Source organism: Hemiscyllium ocellatum, chromosome 12 (genome assembly GCF_020745735.1).
Source record: "Hemiscyllium ocellatum isolate sHemOce1 chromosome 12, sHemOce1.pat.X.cur, whole genome shotgun sequence".
Lineage (NCBI taxonomy): Eukaryota > Metazoa > Chordata > Chondrichthyes > Orectolobiformes > Hemiscylliidae > Hemiscyllium > Hemiscyllium ocellatum.
Window position 1 is genome coordinate 83929201 of NC_083412.1, and position 27759 is coordinate 83956959.

Genomic DNA, 27759 nt, shown 5'->3' on the forward strand with positions numbered 1-27759 from the left:
CAGAATGTAAGGCTTCTTCAGTTCTGATGATGTCATATCAGACTCAAAATGTTAACTATTACTCTCTACAAATGCTGCCAGACCTGCTGGGTTTCTCCAGCATTTACTATGTTTGTTTTACATTTTCAACATCTACTTTAGCCACTTCCAATCTTACAAATGACGCAACTCCTTTAGCAGAAAGGTGTTGGGAAGGAATCAAAAATAATGTCACTGCCTTCAAATGTTCAACTTAGAAATGTATTACACCAACTAATTTCTGAAATAGCAATTTTTACATATAATCTTCAATTATCTACAGATTAAAAATTAAATTTTATGAAGAATTTGAAAAGTAATTAGTAAGTAGCTTTGATAGCTGCTTAAACACATACTCGTTACTTAAATACATACCCATTGTATTAAAATATTCATCTAAAGGAACGTGTAGGGATGGAAATTGTTCTCTTTTTTCCTCCAACTTCCATATAAAACTGCGGGTTTTTGTAGGTGATGCCTGTTTCAACTGCTCTACAATTTCTTTAGTGCTATCAGAGAATGGGAGATCAATCTTCGATGCATCCAACAACTCTAGTAGAGAGTTCAAATCCAACTGCTCTATGCAGTTTGAGTAACGATTCAGAAACAGCTCAGCTGCTTCACTGCCTGGAAACAATTAAATCAATACTTCAAAATCAACATAATAAAGTATAGAAGTTATTCTTTATATATTAAACACTCTTACCTTTCTTAAATTACAGAAAAAGTTCTGCTTAAAACAAATAATTCTAAACAATGACACAGGAACAATTACCTAAGCACATTGATTGTAAACATCACATCAAATTGAATACAAATTCACTTTTATGCAGCTTTAGCATTCAGTACATTTTTCTCACATGTGCGGTTCCTTCTTATTTCACCATTATTCTTAAATTAATTCATCAAGCACTTTTCTGTTTCATACAACATTGCATCATAGCTTGTGTGCATATATAGATGCACTGTCATTACCTGCATCATTTAACCAATTGATCCAATCTAACAGCTTGTTGTCAACCTCTTGGCACTTGCTCAGTGTGTAGAGGAATTCCCTGGTTTTTATTCTGTTATTCTTTAGTACAATGAGGTCAAGAAGTTGGCCCATAATCTGGCATGATTTGGAGGAACCTGCACAAAGTATGTCATAATCCTGTTCACTTAGAACATGAAATGAAAGCAATTCTTGAAGTAGATTTGAAACATTCTGCACCCCAGCTTTTAACTGTTCCTTGTTCTCAGTTATCAGCTGCAACATTCGATCGCCTAGAGGATTCCATGAATGACCTGTGTATATACAGACATCACATTATAAAATGGGATTTCAATATGCACTTGAAATCCATACATCTTCCTCAAAAGTCCTCTATGAACTATTGTGAATGACAGTACAGCAAAACCAGACAATACCAGAGCACTGAAATACATTTTTTTGCATAATTGTTCACCTATCACATTCAACCATAATTAATGTGATACAAGGAACTGAAAGCTACATCCCTTTAGGTAAAGTCACCATAGCCCCAGGAGACCACAGGGCTGCTCTCTCATTACAGACAGACAATAGGTAGTGTGTCACCATGACCCAGGCGATGGGAGAGTTTGAGGAGGAGGGTCCTTCATGGTAATCTCAGCCTGTGCAGGAATCGAACCTACTCTGTATCGCAAACCAGCTGTCCATTCAGTTAGCTCAGCTGGTTCAATTCCCCCACCAGCGTGAAGGACTCTGCTTTCTAACCTCTCCCCACGCATGAGACATGGTGACCCTCAGGTTAAACAACTACCAGTCTCTTCTCTCTCTCTCCCCCTCTCTAATGAGAAAGCTGCAATATGGTCTGGTAAGACCAAGGCGACTTTACCTTTACATTCCCTTCCCAACAGTATGGATGTATAAGCAAGTCAAATGGTTTAAATTCTCCTTGCCTGACTCCCTTCCTCAGTTTAGGCCAGTAGTAATCGAATGAATGATTGAGCAAATTCAAGGCTGAAAGGTTGCCCCCTGTTCCTCTGCTCATCAAGCCTAACCAAATAGGATTTGATAATTCAATTTGACCCTTATGGGGTAAATTTGAAAAAAAACAAAATCGACATCACTGTGGCTATGGACTAATAAATTCATTAGTAATTGAGCTTGTCAAAAAAATCCATTTATAAGCAAGTTTCTAAAACCAAATGTTACTGCACAAATAGGCCATTTGGCCCATTAAATGTGTGCTTTACATCCAAAGTAACTAAACAAATTCCATTCACCTTCCATTCCTTATACACTTTATTATTCCTTTACAAACATCTAAACAAAAAGTTCTACAATGTAACTAATCAAAACAAAAAATATTTTTCTAACCTCTCTCTTCATTTCTCTTTCAATGATCTTATACTTGTGCCTTGAATCGTCACAACGAATGAACATTTTTCTTTTTACCTGTTTTAGAATTGGTTTCGTCGTTTTTGCTATTTTTTTCAGTCTTTTCTTTTATCTGTTTTTCAGCGTTGTACCTTGAAGCTTCTTTTTTCAACTGTTTTCGGAATTGTTTACGATCTTCTTTAATTTTCAATTTCAATGCACTACAAAGAAAAATATTAAATCGGCTCAGTAACAAATATATATTATTTGAACAATTGCAACTTGGAGATGACCACAGCAACAGAGAACCAGGTCAGAAATGATGACTGCAAGAGCAACAATGAATGCAAGTGTAATCACCTTAAGGGGAAGGGAGACATTGTGTACATCAATAATGACAAACACAGTGGTGGCTGTGTTGGAGAGGTTACCTTCTTAAGGAGAAACAGATGCAAGATTGACTTACAGAAATTTAACTATACAAGTGCCAGATATTGCTGAAAAGCAAATGCAATTTAAACATTTAAAATATGAATGTAAATAACTCGTATCAAAATTAGAAACTGAGAATACAGCCAAAATGCAACAGCAGTATGTCAATGCTTTATACAAAAATGGAGTTCAGCCAATATTCAAAATCTTCCAACAAGACCGCAACAATTTATGCTAAGCAAAACTTTTCAGCTGCACACAAAGTTGAAATTAGACAAGCAGTGAAAAGTCACCTTTAGAAATAAAATGCAAAAAATGTAAAAATTTCAAAACATTTTACAACTTGAGGTGAATAGATAAAGTTAGCTCTTTAATATCAAGAATTAATCACTAACAGGGATCTGGTTTTAAATGCAAACTGGGCTTCCTTTACTCTGACCAGAAGAAAACCAAAAGGTAGCACAATCCATGTGTATCTAGTTCAAACAGCTATTTGTGGTATCACACTTAAAAGCTTGTGGCTACTTGTGACAGGTACATAGAAATCTTTACCTTGAACATTTCTGCTTCACAACTGTTTTTGCAGGGTCTTTGCTTTTAGTTATTTTAGCCTCAAACTGAAAAAAAAAACATTTAGTCAGGATAGAGATATAAATGTGCACCTTTTCTGTTAAAGGATCACTAACAAAACATTCTCCAATGCTCATATATATCTAAGTTGCTAAATAAATTGCAACATTCCATTTCAAATGAACTTAAAAATACAACATTATCTGCTTTGGACACCAGTAGACAACACTGTAGATCAAACAGTCAAATATAATTGGGGTGGAATTTTACTGGTGCATGCAAGTGTTGAGGGTGGGGAGGGGTCAGGAGATTGAGTTACATGACATCATCAGGATGGCTTTGTCAGAGTTGGACTGTCACTGGAATTAGCAATCCACTTCAACAAGATGGAAATGCAAACAAAATAATTAAGTTTTACTGAAGGGGCGTGAGTCTCCCTTTTGAAGCTGCTCTAGATCTCCTTTTCTCAGCAATCCTCTCCCAATGGGATTGTCAGCTAGCTCTCCTTCTCTTCATCCTTCCATGATCTAATGCAAATTAATTGACCCACAGAAGACTGCTCCAGAAACTAATCCAAGAGGGATAGGAACCCAGAAGTACTCCAAGCATCTAAAAGTTTTATACAAGTGAAAAGTAATCCTACAGGTGTGCCTGAGCTTTATTTATGCACTAATGTTACTTGAAAGAATCCCCATCTTATATTAAATGTTGTCCCATGATGTCTGTGACAAGTAAGACCAGTGGATGTCAGGAAAATAAAGTTAGGCAAGTATCAAATCTATCAGAACTATAAGTTCTCCAGCCACTGTTAAGAGGGTGTGTGGAAGTAAAGGTCAGGAGAGATGAAGATATCTCTCATAATTAGGTCTTCCTTCAGTACCTTCATGGTGAATCTTCCTGACATGCTCACTGGCAGGCCTGATGATACACATCTTTTCTTTGGTTGCTTCCCAAATTCTATCTGCTGCTAGACCTCATTATGTTCTTGGGTGCGTGCAGTCTCATATCTATCTGCAACTTTGTAGATTGAAGAATGCTTTAAAATAATCTCTGAAAACTGTTCAAATTAACCAATGGCATCCTTGCATCTTAATCCATGCACTGGGCTGGATACAGTGCTCTCTTCTCCAACATCCTATTTCACTCACACTTCATAAAGAATGATGGTCAACTGACTGTCATAATGCCAGCCCTCATCTCACCCCTAGGGAGTTGTAAGCCCTCCTGAGAGAAGCTTGATGCTTTAGCTGTTTCTGGTGCTTAGAAACAGCTTGCAACCATCCTCTTTCTGAGGTAATTTATGAAAGAGTTCCCCTGATACTGGTCCCAAGGGCACTATACCGATTTCCTCTTTCAATTCCCCTCACAACTTATCCCACCTTCACAACTGCCTGTTTCAGTCTTCCTGCCTCCTTAACATAAAGCTGCTTTATGCCCCTTATCTGTTTGACCCAAATAACTAACTTGGTTGTTTACCTCCCTCAAGAAAACAATAAAAAAAAGAAACACAATGATTGTGAAAAATAACTTTTTTTGCCTAAGGAGATCTGCTTAAGAAAATCCTTACCTCGCATTTCACAAGACCTTTTGAATTAAAGATGACAATTTTGGAAATCTGTCCTCCACAGTCAGGCGTGAAACATTGACTTCTGAGAAATTCCTTCAAAATGAAAAAATATGGTCTGATTACGTTTAAAAGGAACACTTTAAAAATCTGATCTATTAGGATTTATCTGTAGCCCAATAAAGTTGAATTCCTTAAAACTTATTTCAAATTTGTACCTGAAGTTCCTGCCATGGTTCACTTGATAGCCCTCTTTGCTTTAATTCATAGTTTCATAGTAATAGAAGCAGGAAAAGGCCATTTGGCCCATTGGGCCTGCTACACCATTCATTAAAATCATAGCTAATCTATCCGTTGTCTCAGCTCCTCTTCCATGCATTATCCCCATAATCCTTAATTCCCCTACTACGCAAAAACCCATCCAACTGTGTCTTGAATATATTTAATGAAGCTGCCACTACTGCTTCCTTGGGCAGAGAATTCCATAGATTCACTACTCCTTGGGAAAAACAGTTCCTCCTCATCTCTGTCCTAAATTTATGCCCCCTAATCTTAAGGCCATGTCCCCTACGTCTTGTCTCACCCACCAGCGGAAAAAATTTGCCTACCTCTATCTTACCTATCCCTTTCACCAGTTATATATTTCTATAAGATCCCCTCTCAATCTTCTAAATTTCCAAGCGGCTCAACCTCTTCTCATAGGGTAATGCCCTCATCTCCAGAATCAACCTGGTGAACCTCCTCAGCACAGCCTCCAAAGCCTAGTATATCCTTTCTCAAATAAGGAGACCAGAACTGCGCACAATACTCCAGGTGCGGCCTCACCAACACCTTGTACAATTGCAGCAGAATCCCCTTGCTCTTAAATTCAATCCCTCTCGCAATGTAAGCCAATATTCCATTTGCCTTCCTGACTACCTGTTGCACCTGCAAACCAACTTTCACCGATTCATGTACGACCACACCTCAGTCCCTCTGCACAACAGCATGCTGCAACCTTTCACTATTTCAATGATACTGACTTACTATTTTTATTTTCAAAGCGGATAACCTCACATTTACCAACACTGTACTCCACGTGCCAGATTCTTGCCCACTCCTTAACCTAGCTAAATCTCTCTATACACCCTCCACATCTTCTGCACAGTTTGCCTTTCCACTCAATTTAATGTCATTAGCAAACATGGATATGTTAACTTGGTGTCCTCTTCCAAACCATTTAAATATATCATGAACAGTTGCGGGCCCAACACCTGCAGCACCCCACTCACCAGTGATCTCCTACCTAAGAAAACCCATTTATCACAACTCTCTGCTTTCTACTGGTTAACTCTATCCAAGCTAGTACATTCCCCGCAACTTCATGTACTCCTATGGAGAGTCTTTCCTTATCGAAGGCCTTCTAGAAATCCAAGTATACAACATCCACCTCTTCCCCTCCATTTGTCACGCTTGTTAAATCATCAAAGAACTCCAGCAAGTTTGTCAAACACGAGCTTCCCTTCCTGAATCCATGCTGCGTCTGCCTGATGGAGCCCTGTCCACCCAGATGTCTCACTATTTCTTCTTTAATTTTCCAGCATTTTGCCGACAATAGATGTTAAGCTAACTAGCCTATAGTTACCCGCCTTTTGCCTACACCCTTTTTTAAACAGTAGCATGACATTCACTATCTTCCAGTCCACTGGGACCTGCCCAGAGTCCAGTGAATTTTGGTAAAATACCACTAACGCACCTATTATAACTTGCATTATTTCTTTCAGCACCCTGGGATGTATTCCATCAGGACTGCATTTACGTTTAGTAGGGAACTTATCTACCTTTAGACCCTCGAGCTTGCTCAACATTACTTTAGCGAATATAACTGAATTGAGGTCCTCACCTTCCATCTTATCCTTAACATAATTTTTGGCATGTTAGACACATCATCCACTGTGAAGAATGACACAAAATTGTTACCTTAGGGTTCAAGTGCCACTCTAGAGCTTCAGCGCAAAAAATAAAGACACCGAGAGAATGCTATCTTAAGTTCCAACTTTCTAAAATGCAAACCAAGGTCCAGTCTGCTTCTCACTGGATGCAAAGATCACATGGCATTGCTTTGTAGGATCTCAGTGTCATTGTCACATAACTATTTGTGACAGTTTATTCACATACTTGCTTCCAATTTTCTTATGTTACAACAGCAATTACAATTTTATTCAATTGGAGAGACACTAATTACATAGCTTGAGGGCACCACCCTTTTCAACAGTAGGACAACGTAGTACGCAGACTCCATGAGCCACTATAGCACAGAGACTAAATCTGCACAGTTGGCACTATTCTGTGCCATACTTCACCATATCTGCCAATCTTGAAATCGAATTTTCAGCAAAAGCTTGGATGGGAACAAACAAGATTGTGACTTCTTTAAGACAAATAATAATGGGCTGAACTATTTTGAATGTTGCACTCAAATTTTGATTTTGAATGCAATCCATTTCTCTACTGTAAAATTCAACTAGTCATTGGTTTTGTGCACAATCTCATCCTTGTTCATATTAGATTAGATTCCCTACAGTGTGGAAACAGTCTCTTTGGCCCAACCAGTCCACACCGATCCTCCAAAGAGTAACCCACCCAGACCCATTTCCCTCTGACAAATGCACCTAACACTGTGGGCAATTTAGCATGACCAATTCACCTGACCTGCACATCTTTGGACTGTGGGAGGAAACCGGAGCACCCGGAGGAAACCCATGCAGACACGGGGAGAATGTGCAAACTCCACACAGTCACCCGAGGCTGGAATCGAACCTGGGTCCCTGTCGTGAGGCAGCAGTGCTAACCACTGAGCTACCGTGCCGCCATGATTCTTGCAGAAATCCCACAATATGCATTCATCACCATTTATCAAGGGAACTAACCTTGTCATTTTTATCTTCAAAGGAAGCTGCTTTCAATTTCTTCCAGCAATTGATGTGATATTCCACACAACACTGGAGGCAGCACATTACTTGAATAAAACCCTGGAATATGAGAATCGAAATTATCAATAACATGTATTGTAAAGTCAAATAAATTACTAATTTCCTGCAGGCACAGTGAATGGTTACTGACTCAGCTGAAAGTACAAGGTCAAAGATGACCAGAGCAAAATTGTGACTTAGCAAAAATGACTGTGTGTATGTCCCTGGCTAAGTCAGCATTTGTTCTCATTATTCTTCATTAATCCTGGAGGACTGATCAATTGGAACCACTTGGAATGTGCCAGTTGCACCTTAAAATTCATTACCTTAAAATCAGGGTCTGTGAAGTAGATCTGGACCTTAGAATGTCCCTGGCAATGTTGATAGCGGCAGATTGCATCGGGTACGGGAGGAAATCGGCATTTCTCTATGTATTCTTCCAACATAGCCTCAAAGATAAATTCACATGAAGAAACAACTTTACATTGAACATTTTTAAAGTGCAACAGAAAATCGTCTTCAAAAACTAAAAGAACTGCGGATGCTGTGAATCAGAAACAAAAACAGAAGTTGCTGGAAAAGCTTAGTGGGTCTGGCAGCATCTGTGAAGAGAAATCAGTTAACATTTCAGGTCCAGTGAGTTCTGAGGAAGGATCACCAGTACTGTAACATTAACTCTGATTCCTCTTCACAGATGCTGACAGACTTGTTGAGCTTTTCTAGCAACTTTAGTTTTTGTGTTATAAAAATACATTTGTTTTAATTAGGAAACTTTAATAATGAGCATGGTCCACAATGCAGGATAATACAGGGATGAGAAAGATGAAAAGTGGCAAAATAAGTGGATAAGATGGTAAAGAACCAAATAGCAGACTTGCCTTAATCGGTCAAGGCATTGTATATAGAAGGTGGCAAGTCATGCTGCAACTATTTAAGACTTTTCTTAGTCCATATTTGGAGTCAATGCGTGTTGTTCTGATCCCCACATTGAGGAAGGATGTGGAGGCTTTGAAGAGGGTGCAAAAGAGGCTTGCTAGAATGTTAACTGGATTGGAATGTATTCACTACAAGGGGAGGTTGGACAAACTTGGATTGTTTTCACAAGGGGCTCTGGGTGACCGAATAGCAGTATATAATATTATACGTGTTATGGACAGTGTGGATAATTAGGAGTCCTTTTCCCAGGGTAGAATCGTCATATCCTGCAGGGCACAGGTTTAGGGTAAGAAGAGCAAAGTTTAAAGAAGATTTAAGAGGAAAGTTTTTTTTTTAAACACAGAAGGTAGTAAGTGCCTGGAATATGCTGCCAGGGGAGTTGGGAGAAGCAGAAACATTTGTAAAGTTTAAGAGACATGCAGACAGACACATGAACAGGCAGGGAATAGAGGGACGCAGACCATGTGTAGCAGATAGGTTAGTTTAAAACAGCATCATGATCGGCACAAACATGGTGGGCTAAAGGGCCTGTTCCTGTACTGTACTGTTCCATGTTCTAGAAAGGCTTAAAAATTAGTGATCAGAGACAAAAAGCTCAAAGCTTTCTGCAACAAGAAATCACAAACATAATAAAGCAAAAAGTAATTACCAAAGTAATTTCAGCATAAAGATTCTGAAAATCTTTACATTCTAAATGCAACATTAAATGAGTAGAATTCTGAAAGTACTGAGAGATAAATGCAGTTTGGTTCATTTTTGAACTTTAAATCTAATAGCCATTTGACTTGGTCAGAATGTTAACTTTCAAATATTATGTCCAATATCAACAACAACTCTGAGCAAGTCAAATCCCAGAATTAAACCTGATAATTTGGCTTACGTGTGATCAGTCATATGAGATTGTGAATGTACCTTTAAGAAAAATTGACATGCTTACTGCATGAAAAGAAAAAAAAAGCAATGCTGCATACAGAAGACAATTTGGAAAGAGTTCATCATAGACAACATTAAGAAAGTTTCAATCCTTTTCCCAGCAATATCCTCTACAGAGTCAACCCCAGTGAAGTCTCAATCCTATTGCCACCTTAAAATGTTTTACTTAACTGACAAGGTTGCATTGTTCTCTTTTGGAAACTTTCTGCACACTCACCAAACCAAAATTCTGCACATTCTCAGTTTCTCCCTAAGACACAGGCTAACTCTGACTCTGCCTTTTCTCACTGATCTCTAAAATCAGCTTAAAACTTCGGATGGCCTGCACTGCTAAAAAAGAGTTTAAGACCTCCTTCCAGCTCTGATAGCCTTCCTGCTTGACGACCCTGGTCACTTGATGCTGTAGATCATTAAAAGTTTAAGGTTGTAAACAATTAACAATTATCACGTTTTAGTAATTTAGTTTAAGTCAGATGCTTTCTTAGAAAGGCTGTTTTGAATTCTTTATTCAAAAGTTACTTTCTGACTTTTTAAAAGAAACAAGATACTTTCACAGAACTATGCAAAACTTAACCCTACTCTGGATTCCAAGTTCCTAATTAACAATAATATATTGTAATGCAATGTATTTAAAAAGTGTTACCTTTAATTTTTCAGCCTGTGTTTCTTCAATAACAACAGTTGTTGTGGGCCATGTTAGTATGCCTGGAACAATCTTACGGTTTACCATAATTAAGGACTTAGTGAAAGGATCTAAAGCATCAGCAAATCTGGGGTAAAATACAATGGAAATGGAGAAGAATCAGTTGAAACAATGTGTTTCAAAAAGTAACAGGCACTTTATAGGCAATGGATTTGAGGGTGGAAGGAAAGAACAAACAAACAATATAAACCAATACAAAATAAGATATGAGGCAGGACCACATTTACAAAAGACTCAGTGCAGGTCAAATCTGAATCAAGACAAACTTGTGCACCTGCTTCCACTTCACAAACATTCGCTCGGTCATTAATTACTAAAGCAAAACATTTCACCAATGTCTCTAGTGCCCAAAAGATAACAAAAGCACATGACCTTCCTTGATAACGCAAAAACAGAAAGATATCAGTAAGCTATTGATTTTCTCAGATTGGTTCCAGGGGCAAGAGCGTTGTCTTATGGTGAGAGATTGAATAAGATGGGCACTACTCTCAAATATAGAAGATTGTGAGGCAAACCCCTGGAAATATAAATTTTGAGGAGCTGTACAAGGTAAACACAAATAAGTTGCTTCCCCTGGCTGTGGAATCTAGAACGTGGGAACACAGTTGACTATGAGGACTGATGAGGAGAAATTTCTTCACTAATAGTTGGGAATCTTTGCAATTCTCCACTCCAGAATGCTGAGGATGCTCTATCATCAAATTTCATGCTCAAACGCAGAATTATGCTTTGGCCATCCCTGAAAGTTTGTCGTAATTCTCAGCATACCCCACGGTGATATGCAAGACACAACCCTAAGCAACGGAACCACAACAGATCCAATTCACATGCAGATCAGGATCAAACAAGGCTGTCTTATTACATGAATTCTTGATCAGTGACTGCATGACTTGATCAGCTCTGCTGGGCCAAGACTCCTGAGTCAAGCACTCTAATAAGGAGTGTTGACATGGCAAGAGAGCCCCAAGAGAACAGAAGAAACACTTTATGGATTCTCAAAGCCCCTTAAAAAAGTGCAATTTTCCTATCTGCAACTTGTAAACAATAGTCCAATACTGCCAAATGGAAGGTACGCATTTGGGAAGGGTGTGCACATTTTGCCACTCCAAGATCTTAAATGAAGTGCCCAAAACTGAACATCGTACTCCAGATAAAGCCTGATCAAGCATAACTTCAACTTTTGTAAACACGCTCCTAGAAATAAAAAGGCCATATTTCATTAGCCTTTTAAAAAATTTGTAGCATTGCATTAGTTTTAATAAGTTGTGCAGGGATACTTAAACCTCATAACTCTCCAAAAATACTTATTTTCTTGCCATTATGAACATATTCTCTTAATCTTTATCACAAGCAAATTAAATACCCTAACACTTGCCCCCTCATGAAATTCGTTCACTGCTCCCTCACTTTTTTTATGTCCTACTGTAGCTTTCTATTCTATCTCCACAACTTACCCCAACTTTATATACAACTCTCCTTCATCCAAAATTATTGATACGAATGGTAGAAACCTGAGATTCCAGTAAAACCCACAGGACATTATACTTTGTCAAGCAAACAGAGGTCCCCCATGCCACTTTCTATCAATGGATTTTGGACACCAACCTGTTCTGTCGGAAGTACACTTTGCCCAGGCCGTAGAATGCCAAACAGTCAAGTCGCTGCTCTGGGAACTGCTCCAAGATTTTATTAAATTGATTTTCAGCCTCAGTCAGCTCCTACGTTTAGGTAAAGTACAAATTAGTGGTTCCAAATAGAATGTACACAAGAACGACAGCTACTAAACATTTAACATTTACGGCAAACGCCTAATGCATCCTCTACCATGTAGGTTTATTGTCACAGTAATGCTGGGGATCAGTCCATATGACATGGAGTGTTTGATGTCAGTTACAAACCATTTTGGTTCTTTAAAGGATATTAATGTGGGTAGATACTCAATAGAAAAAAAAACAAATTGTGTAGCCATTTTTTGATATTGCTTATGCATGCAACAGTACACTGTTTAAGATTTCATAAGTGATATTAATCCATTTCATCTCTTAATAATAAATTACCTAGTGGTCACACTCGATAGGGAGAGCCTGTATCTTTTTCTGGTACTGCATTTGTAAGAGCTATTTAATGTGTATGTCAGCAAATGAAACTTTTTTGGTTATGTCTGCTTAATAATTGCAACCAAAACAATGAAAGTTGAAGTTCATTTTTGTAAAGTTATTTGAATTTGCATTTCTCCTTTGGTTGGTTTGTTACATGTCTACATGTTCTTCCTGCATTTATAGGCTAAATCAGCATGTTGTAAGCTATTTTGTAAAACAAATATTAATATTCTGTATCGATTTCTGTCTGTTTTTTAAGCGGTGGTAGGAGTGGGGGTTGGAAAAAGAGGTCATTACTTCTTCATACAGGTAATACTCCTAATTCAAGGCAGAAATTGCATTGTGGATATTTGCACAGGACTCCCAAGTGTGTCTCAGTACTGAATATGCTAAACACAGTGCTACACAAGGGTTCAGGTGAGAGAGAGGGGGGAACATGTGTGAGATGCTGGTGATGTTGTCAGTCTCATTGGTGTAGGGGAGGAAAGACACTAAGTTTTATCACAAGTTGTTATTCCATAGAATTATGTCAACACAAAACAAGTCCCTGTGAGAGTGTACTGGGTGAGGTCACGTGGCAAGAATTATCATAGGACTGAAGAGCATACTAGAATCCAATGTTTAGTTTCAAACACGAAAAATTGTCATTGGAGTCAGATATTGATATATTAATGGTAACCATTGCACTACCGTCCACATGAAGAATGCCCATGTGGTCCATTTATTAGATGGCGTTCTGGCTCAGTTAGTGATATAATGGTTTACTTCCCACAAAATACATTTCAAACATGCTCACTTACAGCAATAATTGAGAACTCTCAAAAAGGAATCTGAGAAAATGATGGCTCATACCTCAGGTAATCCAATACCAAGGAGGGCACAGGCATGACCATAGATAATTATCACATATTCACTAGTGGACAAAGATGCTTCCTAGAAAAGGAAAAAAAAAATTGCTAAGTATGTTGGAAAATAGGATCTCTGGTTTGTACCTAATGGATTTCTAAACGTAATAGAGTTCTAAGTGCAGATGACATAGGTTAAAAAAAAACTAAGTATGTATCAACTTTAACCTTATGGCTTCAAGACAGACTCTACACTTTTAGATTACTTACAGTGTGCAAACAGGCCCTTCGGCCCAACAAGTCCACACCGACCCGCCGAAGCGCAACCCACCCATACCCCTACATTTACCCCTTACCTAACACTACGGACAATTTAGCATGGCCAATTCACCTGACCCGCACATCTTTGGACTGTGGGAGGAAACCGGAGTACCCGGAGGAAACCCACGCAGACATGGGAGAGCGTGCAAACTCCACACAGTCAGTCACCTGAGGTGGGAAATGAACCCGTGTCTCTGGCGCTGTGAGGCAGCAGTGCTAACCACTGTGCCACCCAAGTTCTCAAGTCCTTGATCAAATCAACATCCTTATACTAACAAGTGCTCCCAGAAGACAATACATGATTCTTGAGCATAACACTGTTAACAAAGAATGCTTATGTGACTTGGTTTTTAATCCTTTGAGATGACACAAACTATTTTCTCTCTTTGATGAAGTTGTCTTGACATCTCACAATTGATTGGCATAGTTTTAATTTTAATTTTATTGGTTTGAGATCTTCCATGTAATTAGCTCAGATCATAGGAACAAAGGCATCAATTGCATGTTCACATCTTACCTGGGATATACATTATTGCTCTAGTCATAAGACTTCTTGATTAAGACATTTTTATATTTCAATCTAATGGTTCAAGGGTGTGTCTTGGGGGCCAATTAAACATTATCTCATGTTGTTCATTTTACAGTAGTGCAAATTCTTCTCCTTTCTTTCAAACTTCTGGGGTCAACATTTTAAAGTTATAGTCATTGAGCCTTTTGAAAGGTTCATATACTGATTCCAATAAATTGATCTGTGGTATGAAAACGTAATAGTTATCTTACTGAGGTTGGAGCTTGTAAAAAGGCAAATGCCATAATATCATCTAATACTAATGGCAGTTTCTCCTACTAAATATAGGTTAAATCTTTGATTCGGTCCAAATTCCGATCAATTGTCTTACTAAGGTGCATGCCTTAGTACATTGCTGTAAACTCAATACATCTAGTTGGTATTGAATTTCAGCTATTCTGCTGAGTGCAGAATTACACTGAGTTTAAAGTATCTTCCAAATTATGTACTGCCTTCTCTAAGATTGCCATTTCGGAAGGGTTTAAACTAGTTCGGCAAGGGAGCGGGAATCAGTGCTACATATGAAGGGCAGTTGGAGATGGAACTGTGACAGGATGTAGTGAATCTATCGGGAAGGTTTCTCACATGTTGAAACAAAGGGATTGGTTAAAGTGTGTCTGCTTTAACGCAAGGAATGTCAGAAATAAGAGTGATGAACTTAGAGCATGGATCAGTAGTTGGGGCTACAATGTTTTGACCATGACAGAGACGCGAGTTTCACTGGGGCAGGAATGGTTGCTAGATATTCCAGGATTTAGAACATTTAAAAAGAACAGGAGGGTGCAAGTAGAGGAGGAAGTGTAGCATTGCTAATCAGAGAGTGCATCACAACTACAGAAATGAAGGTTGTTGAGGAAGGTTTGTCTACTGAGTCAGTATGGTATAGGAACAGCAAGGGAGCAGCCACCTCATTGGGGGTTTTCTACAGATCACCTAATAGCAGTAGAGAGATTGAAGAATGCATGGGCCGGCAGATTTTGCAGATGAGCAGGGTTGTTGTTATGGGTGATTTCAACTTTCCCAATATCGACTGGAATCTCCTAAGTGCAGATGGTTTGGATGGAGCCATTTTTGTCAGGTGTGTTCAGGACGGCTTCCTTATTCAGTATGTAGACAGGCTGACGAGGAGAGGGGCCATTTTGGCTTTGGTGCTTGGCAATGAGCTAGGACAGGTGTCAAATCTCGCATTGGGAGAACACTTTGATGACAGTGACCATAACTGCCTCACATTTACCATAGCCTTGGAAAGGGAATGGAACAGTTACCAAGGGAAGATATTTAATTGGGGAAAAGGAAAGTATGACACTGAGTCAGGAGTTGGGAAGTACAGACTGGGAACAATTGTTCCATAGAAAGGGCACAGCAGGCACGTGAAGACTGTTTAAGGAGCAGTTATTGCGAGTGATGCACAAATTTGTTCCTCTGAGACAGGTAAGGGGTAAGATTAAGTAACCTTGGATGACGAGAACAGAGGAGCTTCTCGTCAAAAGGAAGGCAGCAGCTTACGTAAGGTGGAGGAAGCAAGGATCTAGCACAGCTTTAGAGGATTATAGGCTTGCTAGAAAGGAGTTCAGAAATGGACTGAAGAGAGCCAGGAGGGAGCACGAAAAAGGGTTGGCAAGAAGAACTAAGGAGAACCCAAAGGTATTTTACTTATATGTGAGGAATCAGAGAATGATCAGGGAGAAGGTAGGGCCAATCAGGGATATCATAGGGAACTTGTGCGTGGAGTCTGAGCAGATAGGGGAAGCCCTAAATGAGTTTTTTGCTCCCGTTTTCACTAAGGAAAGGGACCTTGTTGTGAATGAGAACTTTGAGGAGCTGGGATACAGTTTAGAACAGATCAAGATTGATGAAGTTGATGTGCTGAAAATTTTGGCAAGCATTAAGATTGATAAGTCCCCAGGGCCAGACCAGATTTATCCTAGGCTGCTCCGGGAAGCAAAAAAGGAAGTTGCTAAGCCGTTAGTGAAGATCTTTGCTTCCTCACTCTCCACAAGTGTCATACCGGAGGATTGGAAGGAGGTGAACGTTGTTTCTCTTTTCAAGAAGGGTAAAAGGGAAATCTCTGGCAATTACAAACCAGTCAGTCTTACATCTGTGGTCAGCAAGATTTTGGAAAGAATTCTGAGGGATAGGATTTATGACTATTTGGAAAAGCATTGCATGATTAAAGGCAGTCTGCATGGCTTTGTGAGGGGCAGGTCATGTCTCACAAATCTTACTGAGTTCTTTGAGGAGGTGACAAGAGAGGTCGACGAAAGACGAGCTGTGAATGTGGTGTATATAGACTTCAGCAAGGCATAGAACATAGAACAATACAGCGCAGTACAGGCCCTTTGGCCCTCGATGTTGCGCCGACCCAAGCCCACCTAACCTACACGAGCCCACTATCCTCCATATGCCTATCCAATGCCTATTTAAATGCCCATAAAAAGGGAGAGTCCACCACTGCTACTGGCAGGGCATTCCATGAACTCACGACTCACTGAGTAAAGAATCTACCCCTAACATCTATCCTATACCTACCACCCCTTAATTTAAAGCTATGCCCCCTCGTAATAGCTGACTCCATATGTGGAAAAGGTTCTCATTGTCAAATGTCCTGTCCAGCCACAATATGACGTCCCAGCTTCTGTATTCAATGCATTGACCAATAATATAAGCATACCAAACACCACCTTCACCACCTGCCGACGTGCAACTCTACATTCAAGGAACAATGTACCTCTTTTTTCAGCAACAAGTCCCCAGGAACTTACCATTAAATGCATTAAGTCCTGTCCTGATTTGCCTTACCAAAATGCAGCAGCTCACATTTGTCTAAATTGAACTCCATCTGCCATTCCTCACTCGAATGGCCCATCTGATCAAGATCCTGTTGCATTCTAAACTAACCTTCGTCACTGTCCACTACACCTACAATTTTGTATTTTCTGTAAACCTACCTCATATATTCACATCAAAATCATTTATTTAAGGACCCAATATCCATTCCTGCAGCATACTGCTTTTCAGAGACTTCCCAGTCCACAAAGCAACCCTTCATCACCACCCACTGTCTCCTACCTTCAAGCCTGTTTTGTATCCAAATAGATAGTTCTCCCTGCATTCCATGTTATCTAACCGTGCTAACCAGTCTGCTCTGTGGAACCTTGTTCAATGCCCATATAGACCATGTCCACAGTCTGTCTTCATCAATCTTCCTAGCACTTCTCAAAAAAAAACTCAATCAGGTTAGAGCGACAATTTCCCATGCACAAAGCCATGCTGACTCTCGAATCATTCCTCGTCTTTCCAAATACATGTAAAGCCTGTCCCTCAGAATCCCTTCCAACAACTTGCCTGCCTCTGACTTCAGGCTCACTGTTCTCGTGTTCCTTGGCCTTTTGTTACCACCTTTATTCAAAAAAAAAGAATGGCACCCGTCTTCCAGCATCTCACCTGTCACGAACGATAATCCCAATATGTCAGGGAGGGGCCCAGCAATCACTTCCCGAGCTTCCCACAAATTTCTGGAATACACCTGATCAGGTCCCAAGGCTTTATCCACCTTGATGCAATTTAAGACATCCTGAAACTCCTCCTCTGTAACAGACACTTTTCAAGTTATCACTATTCATTTCTCCAAACTCTCTAGCTTCCACATCCTTCTCCAGTGGAATATTAGAGGTGCGAGGTAGGAGCGAAGGACTTCTGGGAAGGTGAGTCTAACTCAGTAGCTGAGAGTACCTCAGACTGAGCTGTCTCAGTCCTCAAGGACATAAGTGTTCAAATGGGGTTTGCAGCAGGTGAGGGAACCAGCAAGAGGGAAAAAGATACTACATCTTATTGTTATGAATCTACCAGCTGCAAATGCATCTGTCCATGACAGTATCGGTAAGAGCGGCCATCCCAGAGTCTTTTTGGAGACGAAGACTCACCTTAAAGTTGAGAAAAACCTCCCTTGTGCTGAGTGGTACTATCACTGTGCTAAATGAGACAGATGTAGGAACTCAAACTGGATCTCTCTAAGGCACTGTGGGATAACAACAGCAACAGAACTGTACTCCAGCACAATCTGTAATCTCATGGGTTTGTACATCCTGCACTCACCCATCACAATGGACAGGAAAGGAGGGCATGCCATGAGCAACACCAGGCATACCTAAAAAATGAAGGGCCAACCTGGTGAAGCTACCAAGCAGGACTACCTGCATATCAAACAGCATCAGCAGCAAGCAACAGAGCTAAGTGATCCTACATCCAATGGAGTGGATCAGGGCTCTGCAGTTCTGCCACACCCAGTTGTGAATGGTAATGGACAATTAAACAACTAGTTGCAGGAAGCACTACAGATATCCCCACCTTTATTGATAGAGGGGTTTCACACATCCATGCAAAAATTAAGATGACAGCATTTGCAGCAATTTTCAGCCAGATGCAAAGTGGGATGATCCATCTCAGCCTTCTCCAGTGGTTCCTAACATCACAGACGTGAGCATTAAGCCAGTTCGATTTAGTTTGAATAATATCAACAAAATGGTTAAGTAGTGTAAAGGCTATGGGTCCTGCTAACATTCTGGCAATAATACTGGTAGCTTGTGCTCCAGAACTTGCCACTCACCAAGCCACGTACCACTCCAGCACTGCAATCTACCAACAATGTGGAACATTGCCCAGGGATGTTCAAATAAAAACACAGGGCAAATCCAATCTAGGCAATTTCCCTCCATCAGTCCAACTCAATCAGCAGTAAAGTGATGGAAGCAGTCATTAGCAGGACGAACAAGCAGCAGCTGCTCAGCAACAGCCAGCTGAGTGACACGCATTTTAGGCTCCACCAGGGCCACTCAGCTCCCGATTGTGTTACCGCCCTGATTTACAACCTGACAACCAGCTGAATCGCAGAGGTGAGGTGAGGGGGACAGCCCAGTCCCACTCCAACACCACTATTTCTAGCTGATTCCACCCTCATCTCAGCTTATATACTGAAACTCTCATCCATCGTGTGTTATCTCCAGACTTAATTATCCAAACACACTCCTGGCCAGCCTCCCAAATTCAACCTCCCTGTAATCTCAAGAAAAATTGAAAACTGTCGCCCATGTGCTCACTTCTCCCCAAACATGTTGATCCATCAAAAGGGTCCTATTCATAAGCAACAACAATTTAGAAAACTCACTCTTCATATAATTCCTGGCTGTGATCATCCCTAGCTCCCTTCACCACACATCCTTTGAGACCTCGACAACCCATTTTCTTCGAGACTCCCAATGATTTGTTAATTCATTACTTCAACTGTGTGGCTGATTCTACAGTTGCTAAAGCAACATGGTCTGAAATTTGCAGACAAAACCTCACAGGTCTGCTTTCCACTTTTAAGACATCCCTCAAAACCTACTTTTTGGCAATGCTTTTGGTCAGCTGACCAAATATCACCATCTCTGGCCTCATATCTAAAGTTCTCAATAATATTTTTGTGAAAGCACGATAATAAAACTACAAACTGTTCTTGATTTGGACATTATCTTCAAATCATCACTGTTGCTATAATGAATAATCTGTAATGTCTCTTACCCAGCCACATTGTGGGAGCACCTTCACCACACAAACTGCAGCTGTACAAGAAAGTCAAACATCACCCGCTCCACAGGCAACAGGGCTTTGGCATTAATCACTGGGATCGTATCCTTTGGTTCCCCATGGTAGGCTCATTCATAAAGTCAGGAAGTGTGGGATACAGGGAGATTTGGCTATCTGGATTCAGAATTTGTTGGCTGACAGAAGGCAGAGAGTGGTTGTAGATGGAAAGTATTCTGCTTAGAGGTCAGTGGTGAGTGGTGTCACGTAGGGTTCTGTTCTTGGGCCTCTGCTCTTTGTAGTTTTTATAAATCACTTGGATGAGGAGGTTGAGGGGTGGGTTAGTAAATTTGCAGATGACACAAAGGTTGGAGGTGCCATTGATAGTATTGAGGGCTACTGCAGGCTGCAGCTCGACATAGGCAGAATGCAGAGCTGGGCTGAGAAATGGCAGATGGAATCCAACCTCGATAAATGCGAAATGATGCATTTTGGAAGGTTGGACTCGAATGCTGAATATAGGATTAAAGACAGGATTCTTGGCAGTGTGGATGAACAGAGGGATCTTGGTGTTCAAGTACATAGATCCCTCAAATTTACCACCCAAGTGGATAGGGTTGTTAAGCATATGGTGTTTTGGCTCTTATTAACAGGGGGATCGAGTTTAAGAGCTGCGAGTTTTTGCTGCAGCTCTGCAATTCCCTGGTGAGACCACACTTGGAATACTGTGTCCAATTCTGGTCGTCCTACTTTACGAAAGATAGAGGCTTTGGAGAAGGCGCAAAGAAGGTTTACCAGGATGCTGCCTGAACTGGAGGGCTTGCCTTATGAAGAAAGGTTGACTAAGCTTAGACTTTTCTCTCTGGAGAGGAGGAGGAGGAAGAGGTGACCTGATTGAGGTATACAGGGTAACGAGGGCATGGATAGAGTCAATAGCCAGAGACTTTTCCACAGGGCAGGACTGACTGGCACGAGGGGCCATAGTTTTAAGATATTAGGAGAAAGGTATAGAGGAAACGTCAGAGGAAAGTTCTTTACACAGAGTTATGAATGCATGGAATGCGTTGCCAGTGGTGGTGGTGGAAGCAGAGTATTTCGGGACTTTTAAGCGACTGCTGGACGTGCACGTGGATAGCAGTGAGTTGAGGGGTGCGTAGGTTATGTTATTTTATTTTACATTAGGATTAATCCTCGGCACAACATGTGATGGGGAGTATTACACCATCAAAAGATTTGAGTACATATAAATGAACAAGATTTATTGTTAATACTAGTTTAAAATGCAATCAGTTGTAGTAACAATCTTCCACTGTATATGAAATTGAAAAACCACTGAAGGGCACTGATATTTTTCATGTATTTAATACCATTTTTATTCATTCCAAAGTATAGAGACCAAATAGCAAACATGAGACTCATGCTCCTTGGAACATAGGCAGAATAATCATAAACTTACCTGTAGTTTTTCAGGATTCACTAGGTTCAGCACCTTTAAGAAGGCATATTTTGCATTGTGGGCACGCTTGTCCGATAAGGCTATATGCCCATCATGAATCAGAGACTTCAATTCATTCATCATGCTGTTTGAGTTATTTACAGGCATCAGCACCTAACAAAAGAAAACAATCAAAGGCTACCACCTTGGCATCTTCAAATTTATACAGTACTTTTGTTTTCAAATTCCTATATGGTCTCATTCCTCCACGCCTGTCTCTGGCAATTCAAGTTCCACGGCCCTCCAGGACATCTGTGCTCATCTAACTTTAGCTAATTAGCATCCCAAATGTTAACTGCATCAACATTGTTGATGCCTTCAGTTACCTTGGCCCTAATCTCTGGAATTCCCTCCATAACCTGACGGCCTCTCTAGCTATCTCTCTTTCTTCCATTAAAACTTGCCTAAGACATAAAAATTTGCTGAAGATTTTGGCCTTCTGCTCTAACATCACCTTATGTTATCAAGGTTTTATTTTTGTACGGTCTTGTGAAACATTTCAGGACATTTTATTATTTTAAAGGCTAGAATATAAATTGATGCCCTTGACTGCCCTTCACATTCACTCTGTAGTTTAACACAAACCGAAGGTGCAATCAATCTGCACCAATATACAACGTGAAAAAGGACAGAAAAAGTACCATACATTTTATGTAGGCAACATGTTCTGACGTAAGCACAGCATTTCTGATTGTTACTCATCCCTGGTTTCAATGAAAAATGAGGGAGCAGATTTTCAAACCAGCAGTATCAGACATTATCAAATGGCCACCATCTCTCAGGTTCAAGAAGGTGCACTGGAACTGACAGTCACTGTCGGATTGTGTTCAGCAATGGGGACAATGTTTTGCAGTGGTGCTCACACTTAAGGTAAGTTGAGAATCCTATCCGTGTCAGGCTGGCAGCCCCAGTGGGGTAATGTTGGGTTGGGTTGCAGGTGAATAACAATTTGAAGGTCATGAGAGTAAATGCTTACATTTAATCAGCCATGAGCCTAACTGGCAAAACCTGCTGGGCCGTGGTTAAAAATGGGAAGCTCTCAAGTGATTAATAATTAGCTACTTAAGAGCTTAGATTGGCCTCCAGATACCTTTCGGTCACTGGGAAGATTGCAAGGAGGTGCTGGGAACAGTACTAATGATGTGATGCCGACTTTTACAGCCTTTTCCATTGCTTGTCAATACACCTCTGAGCTTTGGAGAGATATTTAACACCTTTGTTGAAGTCAGAATGTATACAGCAGATCAATTAAAATGACAAATTAGACAAATATGAGTATTACCACTGCCATAATTAAAAGATCTATATTCTATAATGTGCTTAGATTCTAATATTACGAAGTTTCAGTATGAGTGTTTAGTCATGCAATAATTAAATACTATGTTGTGTTTAGTCACCTTTTCTGGGTGGTGTGGAAGACGTGATCTCATTCCATTTCTTTCCTGGTTTCTCTTGGCCTCATTCTTGAGGCTTTCAAATACTGGCTTAATTGGTACTTTTGACTGCTCTCTGGAGAAAATAGAGTTTACAAATATTATGATTCCAGGTTACTACTGGACAAGTCAGGTGCCAGAATGCAATCTAGATCGATAGTTTTTTTTGGTTGCAAAGCATACACAATCCGATTTGCTTATAATAATATGGTTATTAAGAAAGAAAAATCAAGTAAACCAAAATGAAGCTATCTCAATATATCAGTTTGAAGGATATCAAAGCACTGAGCAAAACAAAACTTCAATTATACCTCAACATCATCACTTTACAGTTAATCAAAATCCACAGAAATATTTCTTCTCTGTCCAATACGTCTGATTTAACCATTCTCTCAGTTCCTGTCCTGCGAACATTTCCCTTGAATATTCACATTATCAAGAATATCAGCATGTTCAGCTCTGAATAATCTGCAGAATTCTATCTGAATACACCGGACTTGACAGTGTTCACAAATTAAAATCCTCGCACTAAATTACTCCATCAACAGTTCTTAATCTCCGTTTCTGTGATACTATACTTGCATCTAATTTCAGTCACATTGTCTTCAAATTCAACCCAAGCTTTTGAACTGAACTTTAAAAAAAATGTTCTTCCTATATTTTGCTAAGTTAATGGCTTAATGTTTTCTCACTCCAGTTGTAAACCTTCACAGCATAAATAAAATTCCATACTAGGAATCCTTGTAGTCATTTGCTGTCTGACACATGCTGGTTTAAAATCATGGCTCTGGAAAGACTGACCTGATTAATTTTTAACCCCTTCATAAAAACAAACCAACATAGTTGGAAATTCAAAGTCAAAAAATGATATTAATATTAATAAAATCACACACCTTTCATTATATAAAAGCATAAAAATATGAAAAAAAACTATGCTCCTTGTGTGTTTAAAAGAACCATTATGCGTACATGAACACATAATGGAATAGAAAACAGAATAAGCTAGAACAAGTATTGCTCAAGTTAAAATAAAGCTGGATAACAACTGAGTGTATTGGATTTCCACTCAGTGAGGAACCAGATGTGCACTCTCCCACACTTAACCAATTATGATACACAGATTAAGTAAACAAGCTAGTCAACATCAATAGATACCTACATTGACAATTCTCCTTTCTCGTGCTTTAATTTTATTCTGAGCACTTGCTTTATATCATTAATTAGGGACTGAAAGCTCAAGTTTATCTCAGTGACAGCAGAACTAATTCATCAGTGTCACCACTGTTGAAATCCCCATCACTATCCTGAGAGAGAAACTGAAATAACCCAGCCACATAAATACTATCTTGTTATGATACCAGCTAATGTTAGTAATGGACAGGTCGGATGCCAGATTGAAATCTGGCTTCACAGATCATTTTTTAATTTAATGAGGTTGTCATTCACAGACACACTAGCATGCAAAACAGATACTGTATCGTAACAATTAAAATGTTTATAATGCAAAAGAAATTAAGAAAAAACAGAATAAAGCATTTCATCTACATAGAAGAGCATTCAAAACACATGGTAACAATACAATCCCACCTATCCCAATACCATTATTCAACAAACTTAAACATCAGAAAGTTATTGAGTTATTGGGTTCTACCCGTCCATGCCGACCAAAATTCCAAACTAAACTAGTCCCATTTGCCTCTACTCTTCTCTTTATCACATCTATAAGTTTGACTTAACATTTTTTTACAATTCCAAGTCTTGATAGTTTGATAGCCTTCCTCTTGATTTTTCACACAACTAAGTCTTAGACTTTCTCATCTTCAAATAAGCCCTTCAGGATTCTAATCAAATATTTCTACAATGGATCTTTCAACAAAAACCCTTACACTAAGGTAACCTATTTCCTAACTGTGCTGAACTAACTCCTTTCTTCAGAAGAAACTGTTTTCTACACCTACCTTCAAGTAGGTCATTCTGTGAAATGAAACCAAAAGCATTCCAAGCTCTGGGCTTAAGCAAAAAGAAACCTTGTTCTTCCAAACTGAAAGCAAGCTAATGCCTTTCAATTTTTATCCCGCCCAATCATATATTATCATGTCACCGTGGCCCAAATTATTATGGGAAATGCCCAGTTGATGTTACTACCGGACAAGTTAGATCCCCAACAAGAACTTAGCTGGATAGATCATAATTTAAATTGTAGATTTTAATAATCATACAATTTACAGTCTGTTTTAACAGTAAAAGTTCATTAACAGCAGAAACAAAGATAAACAAGAAAAAAGAATCTATGTCATAAAGGAATAGTTTAAGATTTTTAATCTCAAGCATTCTTTACAGACGGAATAGAAAAACAGCTTTGATTCAAAATCAGTACATCCTGGTACAGTTTACAAAATCTGTAATTATCAAAACATCTTTTGCAGTACACTAGAAAGACTTAGCCTAGCTCATTTCCAAGGGAGAAAAAGAAAAGTCCTATGCTGTGCTGGGCTTGAAGTAAATAAAATTTCAACTTGTCTGCTGGAACTGCAAGTAACTCTATAACTATAATCATGCTCCTGAACTTTCCTTCCTATACTAAACTATCCCAGACGGAATTCAAAAATGTAACTTCACCTCATTTCTGCCAATTGTATCCCAATACTCTGATTGGGATTAATAACAGTGACTGCTTATTTTAATACAATTTACTTTCTTTAAATTCCTTTTCTTGGGAAGAATGCTCAGTTCAGTGTATGTTACTCCATCAAGACTTCTCAGCACTTCTAAGCTTGATACATGCTTCTTTCTCGAATGTCTCACCAGCAGAGAATAAAAAAATTGAAGTCAGAGTCTGAAAGAACTTTCCCATCATCCTTCTGGGTAGTTCCCTATGCATTCTAGGTAAGAGCATCTTGCTTAGAATTATGGATATTGTAGTTTTTTTTTCCCCAGTGCTGATCAACAACCCCTAACACAACAACATGTGTTTAACTTCAAATTCCAAGAATCTAAACTTGTAGTGAACAATGTTAAAATGTGTATTACATTTATTTAAATACGTATGTCAGTTTCATTACACAATGCAAACAAATTCCCATCATCACTCCAGGGACTAAGTGACACTCTCTCAGGAATATCAGTTAATCATTAAATCTCCTCATACACATTCACCTAATCCATATACCACTAGTTTAAAATCCAAACTCAAAAATAAATGATATCAATATGTAAATCTCACACCTCATATCACATGGTACAAAAACATGTTACATGCTCACAATTGTGGCAAGTAACTTGCCTCCTGAATTCCCAAAATGTGTACGCTATCTAAAAGGCACAATTCAGTACAGCAATTGAATACTCTTGCCTTACTATGATGCCTTGCCATTTCCAAAGCACTCAAGAAGCACGACACCATCCAAGAAGAATCAATCTACTTGGTCAGCAGCATCCCATTCAGCACATAAATATTGACTGACTCCAACACTTATGCACAGTTACGGCTGTGTATACACCATACACAAGATATATTGCAGCAACTCAAACATATTCTGACAAGTCTTTCTAAACCTACAACTTTTATTATCTTGATGGAACACTGTAGGAGATCAACAGGGATGCCATCACCCACAAATTCCACTCCAAGCTACACACTATTCCAACTTGGAACTATATAACATGCCATTCAGCTTCACTGAGCCAAAAACGAAGAACTCTACTCCAAATAAGACTGAGGCTTTACATGCATTGAACATTCAAATTAGGGAGAGGTATAGGTGATTTACCCCCTTCATACCTGCTTTGTTATTTAATAAGATCATTGTTGATTGGATTTTGGCCTCAACTCTACTTTCATGTCTACCTCAGATAGCCTGACTCTGTTCTCTACCAAGGATCTATCTAACATAACCTTAACAATATTCAATGACTCTCCCTCTACTTCCCACTGGGAAAATAATTCAAAAGAACAATCTTAATTGTAGTTTCCTCTCTACAAACCTGAGAGATCTGTTGAGTTTCTCCAGCACTTTTGGTTTATCTTTTCAATTTCCTGCATCTGAAGTATTTTGCTTTCATTTCTGAGAAAAAAATGTTGTAACTAGCCATCCAATTAACCAACGGCACAGCTGCCACCAGCAGCAGCTTTCTTTCCACCGATTGCAATTTTAAACTCAGCTTGTAGTTAAGTTTTATGCCGACCATATAACCTAAATCTTAGACTTTGAAGAGTTTTGGATCAGCTGAGAGTAAGGTGCCACATTTCTATACTATCTGAGAATACTTACTTTTTGGTGTTTGCTTCTTCTTTTAACCCATCATTCTTTGATCTTTTATGATCTGAAGAAAAAAAATTTAAAATTAGTGGACATAAAAAGATAGACAATAAAGGTTTATAATGCAGAGTTAATCAGTCTCATCATTTCTGATTGATTAAGTCATTGAACCAATCTGGAGTTTGCACTACAGGAACAGATTTTTTTTAAAATTAGAGTCATACAGCATAGAAGAGGCCCACTGGCCCACCACGTCTATTTCAACCAACTATCAAATAACATCAAATCCCATTTTCATGCACTCAACCCATACCTGTTATGCCACGGCACTTTAAATGCTCTTCCAGATACTACTTAAAGGTTGAGAGACCATTTCCTCCACCAGCCTCTCAGTTTCATAAATCTACCACCCTCAGGGTGAAAATGTTTCCTCAGATCTCCTCCAGACTACTTACTCTTAAACTTTTGCCCACTGGTCTAAGATATGTCTGTGATGGAGAAGAGATTCTCATTATCTACTCTATCAATATTTGTCATAATCTTGTATATCTCAATTCAATCTCCCCTCAGCTTCTGCTGCAAGGAAAATAAACCCAGCCTATTCAGTCTCTCCCCATAACTAAAACATTTCCTTCCAGACAACATTCTGGCGATTGTCCTCTGCACCTTTTTGGTGCAATCACATCCTTCCAATAGTGAGGCAACTAGAACTGCATACAGTATTCC

General features: G+C 39.3%; 1 protein-coding gene across 2 annotated transcripts in view; it reads right to left on the reverse strand.

Annotated features, from left to right (window-relative positions):
* ttc3 (tetratricopeptide repeat domain 3) overlaps positions 1-27759 on the reverse strand; it is a 121932-nt gene that overhangs the window by 46601 nt on the left and 47572 nt on the right. For both annotated transcript variants that reach the window (XM_060833812.1, XM_060833813.1), the window contains 13 exons: positions 27046-27097; positions 22739-22850; positions 21303-21455; positions 13403-13483; positions 12057-12169; positions 10392-10518; positions 8206-8328; positions 7838-7939; positions 4932-5024; positions 3347-3411; positions 2441-2583; positions 994-1305; positions 394-645 (listed from right to left, as the gene is read on the reverse strand). In XM_060833812.1, coding sequence (XP_060689795.1) covers positions 394-645; positions 994-1305; positions 2441-2583; positions 3347-3411; positions 4932-5024; positions 7838-7939; positions 8206-8328; positions 10392-10518; positions 12057-12169; positions 13403-13483; positions 21303-21455; positions 22739-22850; positions 27046-27097 — 1728 coding nt within the window. The remainder of the gene's footprint in view (positions 1-393; positions 646-993; positions 1306-2440; positions 2584-3346; positions 3412-4931; positions 5025-7837; positions 7940-8205; positions 8329-10391; positions 10519-12056; positions 12170-13402; positions 13484-21302; positions 21456-22738; positions 22851-27045; positions 27098-27759) is intronic.